At 43.3% G+C, this 17,476-nt stretch overlaps 1 protein-coding gene across 9 annotated transcripts in view; it reads left to right on the top strand.

Annotated features, from left to right (window-relative positions):
- Nucleotides 1-17,476, top strand: part of CEP112 (centrosomal protein 112) — a 320,619-nt gene that overhangs the window by 25,917 nt on the left and 277,226 nt on the right. For 8 of the 9 annotated variants that reach the window (XM_024981122.2, XM_059878648.1, XM_059878649.1 and 5 more), the window contains 2 exons: nt 11,379-11,469; nt 13,717-13,794. In XM_024981122.2, the coding sequence (XP_024836890.1) occupies nt 11,379-11,469; nt 13,717-13,794 (169 nt within the window). The remainder of the gene's footprint in view (nt 1-11,378; nt 11,470-13,716; nt 13,795-17,476) is intronic. The other variant, XM_059878651.1, reaches the window with a different exon arrangement.

Genomic DNA, 17,476 nt, shown 5'->3' with positions numbered 1-17,476 from the left:
AGTGGTATCTATCTCATTATGGTTTTGATTGACATTTCCCTAATGACTAATGATGCTGAGCATTTTTTCATGTGCTTACTGCCCATTTGTATATCTTCTTTGGAGAAATGTCTATTCCAATAGTTACCTGCTTCCCACACACCCAACATACAATAATCACTATAGACGTTTCTAAAAAGGAGGTACAAAGGAGTCCATCGAAATTCTGAAGCCCAGTTGGGCAAATGTGGAAAGTTCCTTAATTAGAGCTCAAAACCTGGATGTGATATTCTGTGTCTCTTGGCTCCTCCAGGTAGGAGGAGGCTTTTGAGTCCACCTCTGAGTTACCCTTTGTTTCTGCAGTTAGGCGGCTCTCGTGGTGTGCCTCCTGACAGAAGAATCCGGGGGTCCAGTGGCCCCTTTTCACTTTTACTCTGTCCTTTCTGGTCCAAGAGCAGTGATTTTGCTAGTATGATTTTCTCAGAACCTTTGTAGGCCTCCTGTGAATCCTGTGTGTGTAGGGAAACTAGAAATCACTATCTGTAGTAAAACTGGAAAATTCATAAATATGTGGGAATTAAATAACAAACTCTTAATCAAGCAAAGGAGATTTCAGTTGGAAAGTTAGAAAACATTTTGAGACAAATGAAAACACAACATACCAAAACTTAGGGGATGTGGTAAAAACAGTGCTGTGTGGGGAATTTATAGTTGTCAAACTTATGTGAAAAAAGAAGGAAGATTGCACATCAGCAATCTAAATTTATATCTTAAGTAACTAGAAAAAGAACAAACTGAAGCTAGCAGAAGAAAGGAAATGATAAAAATTAGAGTAGAAATAAACAAAATAGATATTGGAAAAAGCATTAGAGAAAATCAAGGAAATCAAGATCTTTTTTTTTAATTAACAAAAGTGAGAAACTTTTAGCTGAATTGTCTAGAAAAAAAGACTCATCTGACATGAAAGAAGGGACATTAGCACCAATTTTACAGAAATAAAAAGAATTATAAATGAGTACAAGAAGCCGTTGTGAACCAACAAATTGGATTACCTAGATGAAGTGGATAAATTTCTAAGAACACACAATCTACCCAGACCGAATCACGAAGAAGAAAAAATCTGAACAGACCCACAATTAGTAAGGAGACTGAAAGTGAAATTCGCTGAGTCGTGTCTGATCTTTTCCAACCCCATGGACTGTAGTGCATGGAATCAAGGAGACTGAAGCTGTCTTCAAAACCTCCCACCAGGGAAAAGCCCAGGACCAGACAGCTTCACTGGTGAGTCCTGTTGTTGTGCTGAGTCGTGTCTGAGTCTTTGCGACCTCACGGGCTACAGCGCCAGGCTGCCTGTCCTTCACGGTCCCCAGAGTTTGCTCAAGTCAGTGATGCTGTCTCACCGTCTTATCCTCTGGTTAATTCTATCAAACGTTCAAAGAAGACTCAGCACCCCTTCTCCTTAAGAGAAGAGGGTACTCCTAGGCTTATGGTGTGAGGCCAGCATTACTGTGGTGCCAACGCCACACAGACACACGAGAAAAGAAAATGACAGGCCGGTATTCCTGGTGAGCAGTGAAGAAAAAATTCCTCAGAAAAGTACTAGGAAACAATTCAACAGCACATTAAAAGAATTACACACCATGACAAAGTGGGATGTAGTCCTAGAATGCAAGGAGAATTTGACAAATGGAACCGTCATTATAATATAGAATGATGGGAAATCACCATGACAAAGTGGGATGTAGTCCTAGAATGCAAGGAGAATTTGACAAATGGAACCCTCATTATAATATAGAATGATGGAAAATAGCCACATGATCATCTCAGAAATTGATGCAGAAGATGTGACAAAATTTAACAGCCTTTCATGATAAAAATACAAACTAGAAATGGAAGCAAACTACCTCAAAATAATAAAGGCCATATATGAAAAGCCCACAGATAATAGCATACTTAATGGTGAAAGCAAAGCTTTGCCTTTAAGAGCACTAATAAGACAGGGACGCCCACTCTTATCACTGCCATTTGACATAGTACCGGAAGTACTAGCCAGAGCAATTAGGCAAGAAAAAGAAAGAAAAGTCATCAAAATTGAAAAGAAGAAATGAATCTCTGTTCACAGATGGTGTGGTCTTGGATACAGAAAACTCAATGGAAAACTAATAAAACCAACACAGAAGAATCAGTTGCATTTTTATACATTAACAGTGAACAATCAGAAAAGGAAATTTTAAAAAAGTTTCATTTGCTATAGTATCAAAAAGGATAAAATAATTAGGAATAAACTTAACCAAGGAGGGGAAAGACTTGTACACTAAAAAAAAAAAAAAAACTACAAGATACCGTTGCAAGAAATTTAAAAAGACACCGCAGTAAACGGAAAGACATCCTGTGTTCATGGGTTGGAGGAATTAATATTGTTAAGATGCACAGTATGACCCAAAGTGATATAACTCAGTCCCTATCAAAATTCCAGTGGCTTTTTTTTTCCCCAGAAAAAAGAAAATTCTTCCTAAAATTTATATGGAATCTCAAGTGACACTGAATAGCAAAAACAGTTTTGGAAAAGAAGAAGCTGGGATTTAGCATTTTCTAATTTCAAGACTTACCACATGGTCACAGTCATCAAAACAGAGTGGTGCTATCTCCGAAGGATAAAGTGAGCTTTCTGCACCATATGCGGTTTTAATCTTACCTGCTCTGTTAGGAGCTTGCATCTCCCGATACAGACTGAAGAGGTGTGGAAAAGAAAAAGAGGATGGAAGTGGCTGTATGAATTGCTAAAGTTGAGAAAAGCCATCAGAAGTGCTACAGCCGTGCTCTTAGGCTCCTTTCCCGTCAGTATGATTTGAGGTCTAGCGAGGATGGAGTCCCCAGCCCAGGCGTGCAGGCCGCTGTGCAGGACAGTCAGTGCCAGTGCTGGTCTGAGACGCACGGAGGGCAGCACGACCTGGACACGGTGGCAAAGTTCACGTCCAGTGTTTGGGCTGGGAAACGTGGGAGGCTAGATCTGTGGCCAGCTTTGTCTTTTGTAATGAAAGAACTTTTTTTTTTTTTGCATTTTAAATAAAAATAACTAGCGGTTTTTTAATTAAAAGTTTGTTGCCTAGCTACACTGAAACGCTATAATCATTGGAGAGTGAGCGCCAAAAGTGTGTGTGTGCGCACACTGCCTTTGGACTTTGCAGGTGTACTTGGTATTAGGTACTTGTTGGAGCACAGAGGAGATGTGCCCGTGCCGAGCTCTGTACAAAGGACAGTTGTTGCTTTAGTCGCTGAGTCGTGTCTGAGTCTTTGTGACTGCATTGTGTGCCACCTGCCAGGCTCCTCTGTTGATGGGATTCTCCAGGCATGAGTACTGGAGTGGGTTGCTGCTTCCTTCTCCAGTGAATCTTCCCGACCCAGGGCTCGAACCTGTATCTCCTGCATTGCAGGCAGCAGATTCTTTACCACTGAGCCACCAGGGCGGCCCACAAAGGACAGACGCTAGTGTGAACGTGAGCATCCCCTCGACACTTGAAACACTCTGCCCGAATTTGGTGAAGGAGGCACCAGAGTTCGCCAGCAATAGTCGTGTAGAAGCCACCACTCTTAGGTATTGTGTAGCAATCAATAAAGTGTTTTTCTTCTTACGATTCCATGTTTTATGAAGATGATACAAAGACTGAGAATGATCTTATCCAAACTATAAAGGGGTGTAGTGCTTTCTGATATCAGCCTGTGGTTCCTCTTCACAAAGCTCCTTGAGGGTGCATTCTGCCCTGTTCTCTGATATCAGCCTGTGGTTCCTCTTCACAAAGCTCCTTGAGGGGTGCATTCTACCCTGTTCGCAGTTGGATTCCTAAGACCTGTCACTATACCGTGGAACACAGTTGCTCACTCAGTTATTTGCTGAAGGAATATATGAATGAATGGACAAATAAATGATCGGATAAAATTAAAAGAGGAAACAGTGCAGCACAGGCGTAAAGACAGCCATGTGGACAGATTGGGATGGAGAGCCCAGAAACACGCCTGTGCACACATGGGCACGCGATGCTGACAAGGATGCCAAGACCGTCCGGCAGGAAAAGGACAGTCTTTTCAACAAACGATGCGGCAAAACTGGACATCCACGTGCAATAGAACGCAGATGGACTCTTCCTTTTCACATACAAAATCTATTGCAAAGTGGATCAAATACCTAAAGGTACAATCTAAGACCGCAAAACTCGTAGAGGAAAATACGAAGGAAGCTTCGTGAGAGTGGAGTCGGCATTGATTTATTGGATATGTACCAAAAGCGCAGCCAGCAACCCCAAAGGCCCTAGATAAGTTGGACTACCTTAAACTTAAAAACTTCTGTGCATCAACGGACAGTCAGCAGAGTGAAAGGGCAGCCCATGGAATGGGAGAAAGTATTTACAAATGACCTGTCTGAAAAGGCGACTGGTATCCCGAATGTGTAAGAAGTCTCACAACTCAACAACAATAAAAACAACCTGATTGAAAAATGAGCAGAGGACTTGAACAGACATTTCTGCAAAGAAATGATCGCTAATCATTCTGGAAATGCAAATCAAAACCTTACATCTATTAGGATGTCTACTGCAAAACAAATGAGCAAACAACTACATGTTTGGCAAGGACGTGGAGACACTGGAGCCCTTGTGCACTGTGGGTGGGAATGTAAAATAGTTTAGCTGTAGTTGAACATCACTGGCAGTTCGTCAAGAAAGTTAAAATAACCATAGCAGCCAGAACCCCCACTTCTGGGATATACCCCGAATACCTGAGAACAGGGCCCGAGCACGTGTGCATAGCACCATGATTTGCAGCAGTCAGAAGACGGAAGCACCCAGGAGTCCGCCAGTGGATGAGTGCACAAACAATGTGGTGTGTAATGCTGCTGCTGCTGCTGCTGCTGCTGCTGAGTCGCTTCAGTCGTGTCCGACTCTGACACCATAGATGGCAGCCTATCAGACTCCTCCATCCATGCTATTTCCCAGGCAGGAGTACTGGAGTGGGGCGCCATTGCCTTCTCCGGTAGTATGTAATACTGAGCCTTAAAAAAGAAGGGAATTCTGACACATGTTACAACATGGGTGAGCTTCGAAGTTATTATACTAGGGCAGAAGAGCCAGTTACAGTGAGGAACCCTGTCTGATTCCACTTACATGAATGAAGTGTAAATTCAGAGAGGCAAAGTCGAATGGTATTTGCCAGGGGCTCTGAACATTTGAAGAGACCCTGATGCTGGGAAAGTTTGAAGGCGGGAGGAGAAGGGGATGACACAGGATGAGATGGTTGGATGGCCTCATTGACTCAATGGACATGAGTTTGAATAAACTCCGGGAGTTGGTGATGGACAGGGAGGCCTGGTGTGCTGCAGTCCAAGGGGTCGCAGAGTTGGACACAACTGAGTGAGTGAACTAACACCCAAAAAAGATGTCCTTTTCATTATAGGGGACTGGAATGCAAAAGTAGGAAGTCAAGAAACACCTGGAGTAACAGGCAAATTTGGCCTTGGAATACAGAATGAAGCAGGGCAAAGGCTAATAGAATTTTGCCAAGAGAACACACTGGTCATAGCAAACACCCTCTTCCAACAACATAAGAGAAGACCCTACACATGGACATCACCAGATGGTCAACACCAAAATCAGGTTGATTATATTCTTTGCAGCCAAAGATGGAGAAGCTCTATACAGTCAGCAAAAACAAGACCGGGAGCTGACTGTGGCTCAGATCATGAGCTCCTTATTGCCAAATTCAGACTTAAATTGAAGAAAGTAGGGAAAACCACTAGACCATTCAGGTATGACCTAAATCAAATCCCTTATGATTATACAGTGGAAGTAAGAAATAGATTTAAGGGCCTAGATCTGATAGATAGAGTGCCTGATGAACTATGGACTGAGGTTCATGACATTGTACAGGAGACAGAGATCAAGACCATCCCCGTGGAAAAGAAATGCAAAAAAGCAAAATGGCTGCCTGGGGAGGCCTTACAAATAGCTGTGAAAAGAAGAGAAGCGAAAAGCAAAGGAGAAAAGGGAAGATATAAGCATCTGAATGCAGAGTTCCAAAGAATAGCAAGAAGAGATAAGAAAGCCTTCCTCAGTGATCAATGCAAAGAAAATAGAGGAAAACAACAGAATGGGAACGACTAGAGATCTCTTCAAAGAAGTTAGAGATACCAAGGGAACATTTCATGCAAAGATGGGCTCGATAAAGGACAGAAATGGTATGGACCTAACGGAAGCAGAAGATACTAAGAAGAGGTGGCAAGAATACACAGAAGAACTGTGCAAAAAAGATCTTCATGATCAAGATAATCACGATGGTGTGATCATTCACCTAGAGCCAAACATCCTGGAATGTGAAGTCAAGTGGGCCTTAGAAAGCATCACTACGAACAAAGCTAGTGGAGGTGATGGAATTCCAGTGGAGCTATTTCAAATCCTGAAAGATGATGCTGTGAAAGTGCTGCACTCAATATGCCAGCAAATTTGGAAAACTCAGCAGTGGCCACAGGACTGAAAAAGGTTCAGTTTTCATTCCAATCCCAAAGAAAGGTAATGCCAAAGAATGCTCAAACTACCGTACAACTGCACTCATCTCACACGCTAGTAAAGTAATGCTCAAAATTCGCCAAGCAATACGTGAACCGTGAACTTCCTGATGTTCAAGCTGGTTTTAGAAAAGGCAGAGGAACCAGAGGTCAAATTGGCAACATCTGCTGGATCATGGAAAAAGCAAGAGAGTTCCAGAAAAACATCTATTTCTGCTTTCTTGACTATGCCAAAGCCTTGAACTGTGTGGATCACAATAAACTGTGGAAAATTCTGAAAGAGATGGGAATACCAGACCACCTGACCTGCCTCTTGAGAAATCTGTATGCAGGTCAGGAAGCAACACTTAGAACTGGACATGGAGCAACAGACTGGTTCCAAATAGGAAAAGGAGTACGTCAAGGCTGTATATTGTCACCCTGCTTATTTAACTTCTGTGCAGAGTACATGAGAAACGCTGAGCTGGAAGAAGCACAAGCTGGAATCAAGATTACTGGGAGAAATATCAATAACCTCAGATATGGAGATGACACCACCCTTATGGCAGAAAGTGAAGAGGAACTAAAAAGCCTCTTGATGAAAATGAAAGAGGAGAGTGAAAAAGTTGGCTTAAAGCTCAACATTCAGAAAACAAAGATCATGGCATCCGGTCCTATCACTTCATGGAAATAGATGGGGAAACAGTGGAAACAGTGTCAGATTTTATTTTTAGGGGGCTCCAAAATCACTGCAGATGATGACTGCAGCCATGAAATTAAAATATGCTTACTCCTTGGGAGAAACGTTATGACCAACCTAGATAGCATATTGAGAAGCAAAGACATTACTTTGCCAACAAAGGTCCATCTAGTCAAGGCTATGGTTTTCCAGTGGTCATGTATAGATGCGAGAGTTGGACTGTGAAGAAGGCTGAGCACCAAAGAATTGATGCTTTTGAACTGTGGTGTTGGAGAAGACTCTTGAGAGTCCCTTGGACTGCAAGCAGATCCAACCAGTCCATTCTAAAGGAGATCAGCCCTGGGTGTTCTTTGGAAGGAATGATGCTAAAGCTGAAACTCCAATACTTTGGCCACCTCATGTGAAGAGTTGACTCATTGGAAAAGACTGATGCTGGGAGGGATTGGGGGCAGGAGGGAAAGGGGACGACAGAGGATGAGATGGCTGGACGGCATCACCGACTCGATGGACGTGAGTTTGAGTGAACTCCGGGAGTTGGTGATGGACAGGGAGGCCTGGTGTGCAGCAATTCATGGGGTTGCAAAGAGTTGGACACGACTTAGCGCCTGAACAGAAGTGAGTGAGTGAACTGAGCTGAACTGATGAACATTGGGATGCATGTATCTTTTTGAATTAGTGTTTTTCATCTTTGCATATATACCCAGAAGTGAAATTGCTGGATCATATGGTAGTTCTATTTTTAGTTTGAGAAACTTCCTTACAGTTTTCAATAGTGGCTCTACCAACTTACATAGCCATCAACAGGGTATTAGGTTTTCCTCTTTTCCGCATCCTCAGCAACATTTACTTGTGGTGTTTTTTGGCGATAGCATGGCATTTCGTTTTTGGTGGGGTTTTTTTTTTGCATTTTTGTCTGAGCTAAAAGAGATGTCCTAGGTTATTCCTTTAGGCTCTTCTCCAGTTAAAATGCAGTTTTAACTGGCATTGTCATTGCTATTTCTTTAATTACTATTTTCCTAGTTTCTGTTTATATTTAAGGCTTCTGGAATTCATATTATTTTGATGTAAGGTATTTTGAATTTATTTTCTTTATCTCTTACGTTTTCACATATTATATTCATTCCTTTATTTTTTGTGTGTTCTCAGAATATCTCTTGAACTAGTTTTCTAAGTTGCTGGTTTGATTTTTATGCTGTATTTAATGTGTCATTCTCTTACATTGGGGTTTTTTAAAATTTGGTAATCACGTTTTTCATTTTTAAGCACATTTTTATGATCACAGATTGTTTATTTCCTTTTCTATCTGAAATGTGTACTTGAATCACACTGAAAACAAATTAAAAAGACTTTTTAGAAACTTTCTATGCATATTATGTTTCTTTAGCAGAAGGACATTCAATTAGACCTTTTTTAGACTTTTAAATCTTACATCTCATTACTTACCTCGTTATCTATAGTGACAAGTCTGTGATTCTGTCGTATCTGGAATCAACAAAGGTGCTGGGAGGATGTTTCTGGATTTCCGTTGACATATTTTACCTCTCCCTGGTGGCTCAGATGGTAAAGAATCCGCCTGCAATACAGGAGACCCGGGTTCAATCCCTGGGTCGGGAAGATCCCCTGGAGAAGGAAATGGCTACCCACTCCAGTATTCTTGCCTGGGAACTCCCATGGACAGAAGAGTCTGACGGGCTACAGTCCATGGGGTCGCAAAGAATTGGACATGACTGAGTGACTAACAGAACGTTAGCCTTGGGAAGAAGCGACAGGGAAGAGCTTTGTATTTCCCGTAGTCTTACCCCTTCAGAGGAGTAAGGTGGCGCTCTCCTGGCGGGGACCCTCACTAGTACGCGGAAATCTCGCTTTCTGTGTTAGTGTTAGCATTCCCTCTTCCGGCACCACCGCGGGAACCCTGGCGCCTCTGCCACCGCGCCCCCTGCCAGCTGTGGGCGGTCTCTGCGAGCACCTGGACCGGCTCGTCTGTGGGGCAGACGGCACCTGCTGCTCTTCATGCAGGATAACGGGGGGTGAAGCTCTGCCTCCTGCCCTCTGTCCCCTGTTCACCGTGACCTTGGCCCCATCACTGACCGCTGCAGCTCAGAGCAGCAGTCAGTTGTATTCCCATCCGGCGTCATTATCTGTAGCAAGGAATGGAGCCCCCGTGCTTGGTGCCCCGTGTGTGTTTCAGCAGTGACACCGGCGTCCGTCGTGTTTGGCTCAGCGGCCTCTGCAGGGAGCTGACTTGGGCTGTCTCTGCTTCACTTGGCCTGTGCTGGGGACACGGAATGCACTCGGTCTTGGAAGGAGGGCTGTTAAGTGTGTGTTTGTAGCAGGGTTGGAGGCCAGCAGAACAGGTTGGACTAGAGATGAAGATTGGTGATGAGTTTCCCCTTGTGATTTGGAAACTAATGGTACACACCAAATTGAGCAGGGAAGCACATGACAGAGAAATAGATAAGGCTGGACACAGAGCTCAGGGATCAGAGCCTGTGTGAGGTGGGCAGAGGAAGAAAAGCCTGCCTAGCTTCCGGCTCAGAGTCCGGGCATGTTCGGGGCGGCTTGGCTGTGGGCGGTGCGGGAGCGTCTGGAGCACCGGTGGGACTGGGAGGAGGGGCTCCGTGGAGCCAGCACACGCGGCACCTTTACGGAGAGGAGGCAGGGTGGGGACCGCCTGGGCTCCTCTGCTCCCGCTGACTTCACGCTCAGCACCTACAGGGTGACAGGAAGGGGCAGGGCAGGGCAGGGCAGGACAAGGACGCCGTGGCTCCCCTGGCAAGTTCGCTGAGAGGGAGAGAGCTGGGTTGGTTCAGGACGGCTGCCCGCGACTGGAGAGGACGTGCTGGTTTATGTATGCGCCCTGTGTAATAAATAGATGAATGTTTCAGTCCTCTTTTTCATTAATATTTTCTGTGAGAAGAATTACTTTTAATATTTAAGCATTTTTTTCAATTTTTTAGCAGAGCTCTTTTTATGATTGTTTAATCTGTTCTTAAAGTGCAGCCACCACCTGGTGTGATGTAGCAGGTGTCTCTCCCACATACTAAGTTTGAAGAGCTTCTTATCAGCTCAGGCACACTGACTGATGAGATTATCCTCAAAATGTCACTGTATTTCTTTTTCTAATTTATTCTTAAGTGTTTGGATATCTGGACTATTGATTAAGGGTATAAAAAATCCACAGCTCACTTTAAAACAGCTTTTTTTCAGACATTCTAAATTACCTCGTAACTAGTCTAAGGAATGTTGTTCTGTCAGCGTTAACTACCAAAACCCACATTCATGTTAGCCTTGTCTTTCTGAACTACAGCTCTGTCTTTTGGAAACACTTAGTATGACCCACAGCTTGTGAGGGAAATCCTGATATGGCTAGAAGTAGAAAGTCAGTGACTTAATTCATTCAACAATGGTTCATTTTCATGTTGTGTCTCCTGAAGGAGCCATTCAGAGAACAGTTATTTGTCATCATGGAGCTTTCACTGCAGTAGCTGGAATAAAAATATATGGGAGACTTCAGACTAAAGTAGAATACGGAGAATGGCATTTTGTATATTTGGTATATTTTATATTGGAGGAAAATCTTTTTTGTTCAAATTCATCTGGAAGCTTAAACCATTTTCCTGTTTATGCTGTGCTTATCATATTTTACCTGAATTAACATGGCATATTTTAAAATTTAGGACTTTGATTAATCTGTGGTTTCTGACATGGTTTTGAATTTTCAGACTTTCAGCTGCATGAAAGTTTGTTATTTTGTGTGTTTTAAGACTTCATCTTAATGTGAAACATGAATCCAACGAAACTTGCCAGCCTTTTAAAGTGTGATCTCCTCTGAGAGGGTGCGCTTTAAATCGTCTCTTCCTACTCTTAGAAAAAGGGGAAATACCTGTGGTTTATTATACTCCCACTTGACAATAGCATTTGTTTGTAAGAAAGCATGTGACGTTTAGGTGACATTTTATTTGTTGTGTGACCTAATTGAAGTAAAATGTGAGATACAAGTGGTTATTATCTGTATTTCTTTTTCCTTTGCTATTGAAATATCACTGTCAATATAAACAACCATCTCATTTCCAAAAGAAAAAAACACATGGGAGTCCTAGGTTTCAATGCCCTCGTGTCCTCTGACCTCCCCCAGTTCTGACTGTGGCTGTTGTGATCTCTTAATAGGGAGCAGTGCACTGCGAAGTTCCAACCCAGATCCCAGTCTACAAGTCCAACCCACAGGGAAGATGGACAGATCCTCACCCCACAGGACTGTGTAAGATCAGATTTCACTCCTGCTTTTCTGTTTGTTTTCTTCTTGTTTTAAAATACCTCCGCACATTTTTAGTTTCGTGTTGTTAAATTCCTGTGATTCCTGACAGACAGTAAGCAGTCTGACGGTTTTGGTGGGTGTCCTGAGCTCAGGGAGAGGGACGTGTTGGGTACATTGCCGTGCTCCTCCTGCTTTCCCTGCCATTCTGAAGCATCGTGTCTATGAGTCTGCCATTGTTCCTGGGTACTGAAAAATAACTTTGAAAAACTTCATTGTTTGGTTATCCCCCTTTTCTCTGTGTATATATAAAAATGACTAGACACACAGTGGTCATAAACTTAAGAAACGGGACTGGTTTGTAGTGAAGTAGGGGACACTTCCTTTCTGGTGAAGGTGGACCGTTCACCTCCTGAAATATGAATACCTCTCTTGCATGTTAGACTCTGCATCGATACTGTTTGAACATGGAGCTAGGGAGCTTCGTGAAGAGAAGGCTGTTGCCTGCTTGCCTCCATCCTTGCACAGTCCTGGCTTGTCTTGGGTTACAGCCTTTTAGTTACAAGCAAGCCATGCGTGATGCGTGAGTTTTTTAGCACGTTTGCTCTACACATAATTCCTTCCGTTTTCTCAGTGATGGGGAATTCCAGTTTGGAACTTTAATAAGCCTCTTGATATAAAGAGGAACACATTTTAAATATTTGTGAGTTTATTATTAATCATCATATTTATTAAAAATAAACAAGGGAGGTACATTTTAAAAGATATTCTCATTCACACACACAAACATTCAAAAAGCAAGGGACCAACTGTAGAAGCAATAATGAATTTTAATACAGTGTAAATAGTAAACCCAACATTTTGTTCAATAGAAATTTGTAAATTTTTAATTAGTTTCTAAATTAGTTTCTAGTTAATTTCTAGATTTCAAATTAGTAAAATATGAAGAACATTTTCGTGTATTTTTCATTACTTCAGATAATATAAATGACCATAGATAGATTTATTTGTGAGTAATGAGGTTTTCCGGAGAAGGGAATGGCACCCCACTCCAGTGTCCTTGCCCGGAGAATCCCAGGGACAGAGGAGCCTGGTGGGCTGCCGTCTGTGGGGTCGCACAGAGTCGGACACGACTGAAGCGACGCAGCAGCAGCAGCAGTGAGGTTTTCTAGGAGCTTCCCAGGTGGAGCTAGTGGTAACGAAGCCACCTGCCAGCGCAGGAGATGCAAGAGACACTGGCTGGACCCCTGGACTGAGAAGCTCCTCTGGAGAAGGAAATGGTAACCCACTCCAGTATTCTTGACTGGAGAACCCATGGATAGAGGAGCTTGGCAGGCTTACAGTCCATAGGGTTGTGAAGAGCTAGACACGACTGGAGTGACTTGGTACATATGCACAAGGTTTTCTAAAAGCATGAAAGTGCTATACCAACAAACTAAATTTAAATAAAATAAATTTTTTAGCTGTACTCTAAAATATACATTATTATTTTATACCGAGTTACCTTCCTAAGTTTTTGGGCTTTCAGATCATTGTCCATTTCTAGACACAGATCTTTGGCTTTCCTCAGTTAATTATGATTTTAATCTGATTTGATAAATATGGAATATAAAAAATTATACAGCAGGGAAAAGAGCATGGAGTTTTAATTTTTAAAGGAAGTTAAGAATTACCATGATTACGTTTTCATGATGTGAATCCAAGGCTTATTTCTCTTTATGTTCGGTGTATAATGAGAAATAATTTAAGAACAAAGAGCTTCTTGGACATCAACCCAAACTTCCCTGCTCATTTTAATGAGAGTAAGTAATTCGTCTTTTCAAGTGTTCCCCTTTCCGCCTTTAAAACTACTGTGGTACACCACAATTAAAACTTTTTGTAAAAGAACTTAGAGTCTGGATTATTTTTTAAAATATTCTTTTGCATTTTTTGAAATGTAGTTAATGTGAGTATATTGTGAAGCAGTCTCATAGCCTTAAGCAGCTGCAATAAACAGTCATCCCTTGGAACTGAGAACTAGCTCAGCTGTAGCCTCCTCTCCTTGGAGTCCTTTCCTCTAAGGGTGGTACAGCATTAACCAAAACGCACGCAGACACTCACTACTCTGAACGACACGTATTTGGCCTGTTTTCTCCCTCTCTCCCCTCTGCCCTTCCTACCTTCTTTCCTCTGTTATTTCTTCCCTCCTTCCTTCTTTCCTCCATTCTGTCTTTTGTTTTCATTCTGTTTTTCTTTTTCTTTTTTGTGTTTCAGGATATTCATTTGAAAAAATCTACTCTTTCTTTGGATGACAGCGACATGGGAACTCGCCTTAATAGTTGGAATCTTGGGGTAAAAAAACATTTGCTTTATGAATGTATGTTGATGTGGCAGAATCATTTTGTGTTTGGAAACATCTGAACTAATTTAATTCTAAACAGTGACTCTTACCAGTGTTAGACATTTAGTCCTGGGTGAGCGCTGGGAAGGGCTTGGGGAACAGGAAAGAGAAGCGTGAACGGTCCCTGTGCTCGACAAGCTGGCTTTCTTGTTGGTGAGACGAGATCCGCACATGAAACAGTTGAATACAGTTTCAGACAGTATGTGATCGAATACCAGAATGAGTTACCCAGAAAGTAGAATACTGAAGGCCACATGCGTGAAAAAGCTCTCTGGCAGACTTCAGGCGTGAACCACCGTCGCAAACAGCAGTTTTCATTTGCAGAGGTTGGGGTGCCAGCGTGCTTGGAGGGTAGAGGGAAAGGGCCAGGAACTTAAGGCCGAAGGAGGCATGAAGAAAGGCGGGACGAGCGGCACTCGGGCAGGTGGGCAGGGCTGCCAGGCTGGGGCCCGTTGGAGCTTGCATGCCAGAGCAGGAGTTGAGCTTTTAGATTTGAGATGGTCGTGAGCTCTGAGGTTAGTCCATTTCCACTTTACACACAGGCTGGTTAATGCTTTCAGGAAGTGAAAAGGGGTTTAATCAATTTTTAAAACCCAACTTTATTATTATAAAAATAATTTGTAATTTGAAAAATGCAGAAAGTCAGATATGCTGAGAGATGATTAACATTTTGTTGTATGTCTTTCCCTCATTTTCTTCTGCATGTACTTATAAAATTAGACATTAAACAAAATCGGGGCCATATTATACATGCCATGTTATTACGTGCTGCTTTAAGTTTGGGATAAGTCTACAGTAGTTCTATCAGCACCACTATTAATGGTAGCACTCACTTTTCTTCTGAGTGGGTAGTTCATAACTTACTTAAGCATTCTGATATTTTGGACATGTAGGTTGCTTCCAGTTTATTGCTAATATAAGTAACAACTGCAACAGAATTCCTTGAAAGAATCCTTTTGTTCCTATTTGGTTGCTTTCTTAGGTTATGTTAGGTCTTGGAGCATTGCCCTCCATGAGGTGTACACCAATCTATTTTCCAACCAGAAGTCTATAGGACTGTTCATTTTTTACTTCTTCGCCTACATCAGGGACTGTCATTTTTGTAAAAACCCTGAAACCCTTCTTGCTAATAATGGTCTTTGATGGAGGCAGTGCTTTGGGGAGGCTGAGCAGGTGGTGGTACGAAGGCTGTGCTGGATGTGTAGCGAAATGGAGAAGGGAGCAGTCAGGTGTGGGGGCTCCACCTTGCTGTGACTCCAAGCATGGAAGAGATGGAAAAGGAAAACATTTCAAAGAGAATAAAGAATGCTTGGTGACTCACTGGCAGGCCGAACAGGAGGGCATCTAAAGCTTTGGTTCCAGGGAAATGGAAGGTTGGCTTACTGTCAGCTACTTGGCTGTCTGACGGGGGAATCATTTCAAGGGTTTCACCGTTTTATCGTAGACTGCTAGCGTTTGGAGAGTAATCGGGGAAGTTCAAGTTTTCACCTCTGTGGTCTCCAGGGCTGCAGTCTTGTTTTGCAGCCACAGGCTGGACGTGGTGGCTGCACCCAGAGCCTGGAACAGCTCTGTCTTTAAAGACTTCAAACCGGGACTCAGTGGCCACCGTCAGAGGGTCAGAGGTGGGGGGACACGAAGGGATTTGAGTGGGTCATTTGGAGGTATGTTAATGAAGAAGAGAGAAGTAGCATTGATAACCAGAGGAGAATGGGTCAAAAGAAAACCATTTCCAACTTTGATGGGGTCGGAAAGCTGCCCCTGGAACGAGTCCTGTGTTACTGGTGCGGGAGAGGAGCGAGGAGGCCTTGGAGAGCAGAATCAGAGAAGGACATTCTGTGACGTCCTTCTGAAAGGGCCTCTGCCCTGGGCCGTTCGGAACTTCTGATGTGCGTTTCGTGGCACAGACAGTACTTTTCATGAATATTTAACTGTTCAGAGGATTAAACTTTTCATTTGTATAATAAAATTAAGATAAAAAATCTAAAATATTTTGAGGTACTGCCTTAAACCTAGGGCCACCTGGGAATTTGTTTCACATTTTTATTGTTCAAAGAATGCACTAACTGTGAAATAAAGTCCTGCATTCTTATGTATTTATAAAATGGCTGCATTAATCAGGTTCAACTATGTCTCTTGATCACAGTAGAATAATTTAAATATCCAGTGTATTAAAAAGCTTAGATTTTGCTTTGATTTTAGTTTTGTATGAGAATGTGTGATGGACTTTTATTTCTTTCTTCCTCTGAATGATCAGTGAATAGCTAGTTAATTTTTGTGGTCTATACTAAGGGCACATTTTTTTAATGTTGCTGGCATGCCTGTCAACACCTATTTTCTGACGCATTAGAAGTTCCAGATTTTGGATTTTCTAGTTTTTGTTGAAAAAATACATTTCCCCTAGTTATATTCTTTCTTTTCCCAGGAGTGTTTTAATATTTTCCCTGTGAAAAGTAGAGATTTACTTCCTAAACCTAGCTGTTAAATTTCCCTCCTGTATTATTATTTTTTATTATTATTACTCTTTAGCCTTTTTAACCTTTAGCTTTGGGGGAGCTTTTTTGCTTTGTTAACCCGTCTTATATACATTTCATTCATGACAGTCTTTATATAAACTTTTTTTTTTCCTGAGGAGGACCGGGGGGTCTGGAGGAGGAGCTTCTCTTGGGCCTTGCATGGGTCACTGCCCCCAGCCCGTCCCCACCCGGGACTCTTTGCTGACTGTGGAGGCTTGCTTCCACCAGGAGCAAACAGTGGGTACACTTTAGGTGACCCCTTAGGTCAGCTCTCTGCAGAATGGGCAAGGGAACATTCTGTTCTGTTCTGGAGAACTCATGTCCTGGGGACCTCGCAGGACAGGATGGTCAGCAGGAGGGTGGACAGCACCCCTAGTCCGGTGGCGCCCCTGGAGGGCAGGGCCCCTGGTGGGACCTCCTGTCCAGCGCCAGGGGCACCTGCAAGGCCCGGAACCCTGGGCAAGGAGCGTGGAGGCCGGGGGAAGTGTGCCGAGCTGACCCGCTGGGGAGTCCAGGTGGAGGAGTGGGGCTGCGGGGTGGGGAAGAGAGCGCGTGGGCTCCACGAGGTTGGGCTCGTGGTGACAGTGTGTGCGGTGCTGCGAACGGGAACGCCGTGGGGTCTGACGGCGCCCGTGCACATCCTCCTCTGATACGGTGTGTGCTGCGCCCGCCCGTCGCTTTCTCTCCGGCTCCTGGAGGTGCCAGTTATTAACAGTTTTTCTTTAAAGTATGCAACTGAGCCGCTCTCTGCGGCGGCTAGTGACACTGCACGTGTGGACTGAAAGTGCATTTTCCTGATGGCTGACAAAGTCCAGTCCAGGCCAGTCGCTCAGTGTGTTTTCCTGATGGCTGACAAAGTTCAGTCCAGTCGCTCAGTCGGGTCCGACTCTCTGCGACCCCATAAATCGCAGCACACCAGGCCTCCCTGTCCATCACCAACTCCCAGAGTTCACTCAGACTCACGTCCATCGAGTCAGTGATGCCATCCAGCCATCTCATCCTCTGTCGTCCCCTTCTCCTCCTGCCCCCAATCCCTCCCAGCATCAGAGTCTTTTCCAATGAGTCAACTCTTCGCATGAGGTGGCCAAAGTATTGGAGTTTCAGCTTTAGCATCATTCCT

Source organism: Bos taurus, chromosome 19 (genome assembly GCF_002263795.3).
Source record: "Bos taurus isolate L1 Dominette 01449 registration number 42190680 breed Hereford chromosome 19, ARS-UCD2.0, whole genome shotgun sequence".
In the NCBI taxonomy this organism is placed as follows: Eukaryota; Metazoa; Chordata; class Mammalia; order Artiodactyla; family Bovidae; genus Bos; species Bos taurus.
The sequence above is the reverse complement of the archived record's forward strand: the minus strand, read 5'-3'. Positions and strand labels throughout refer to the sequence as shown.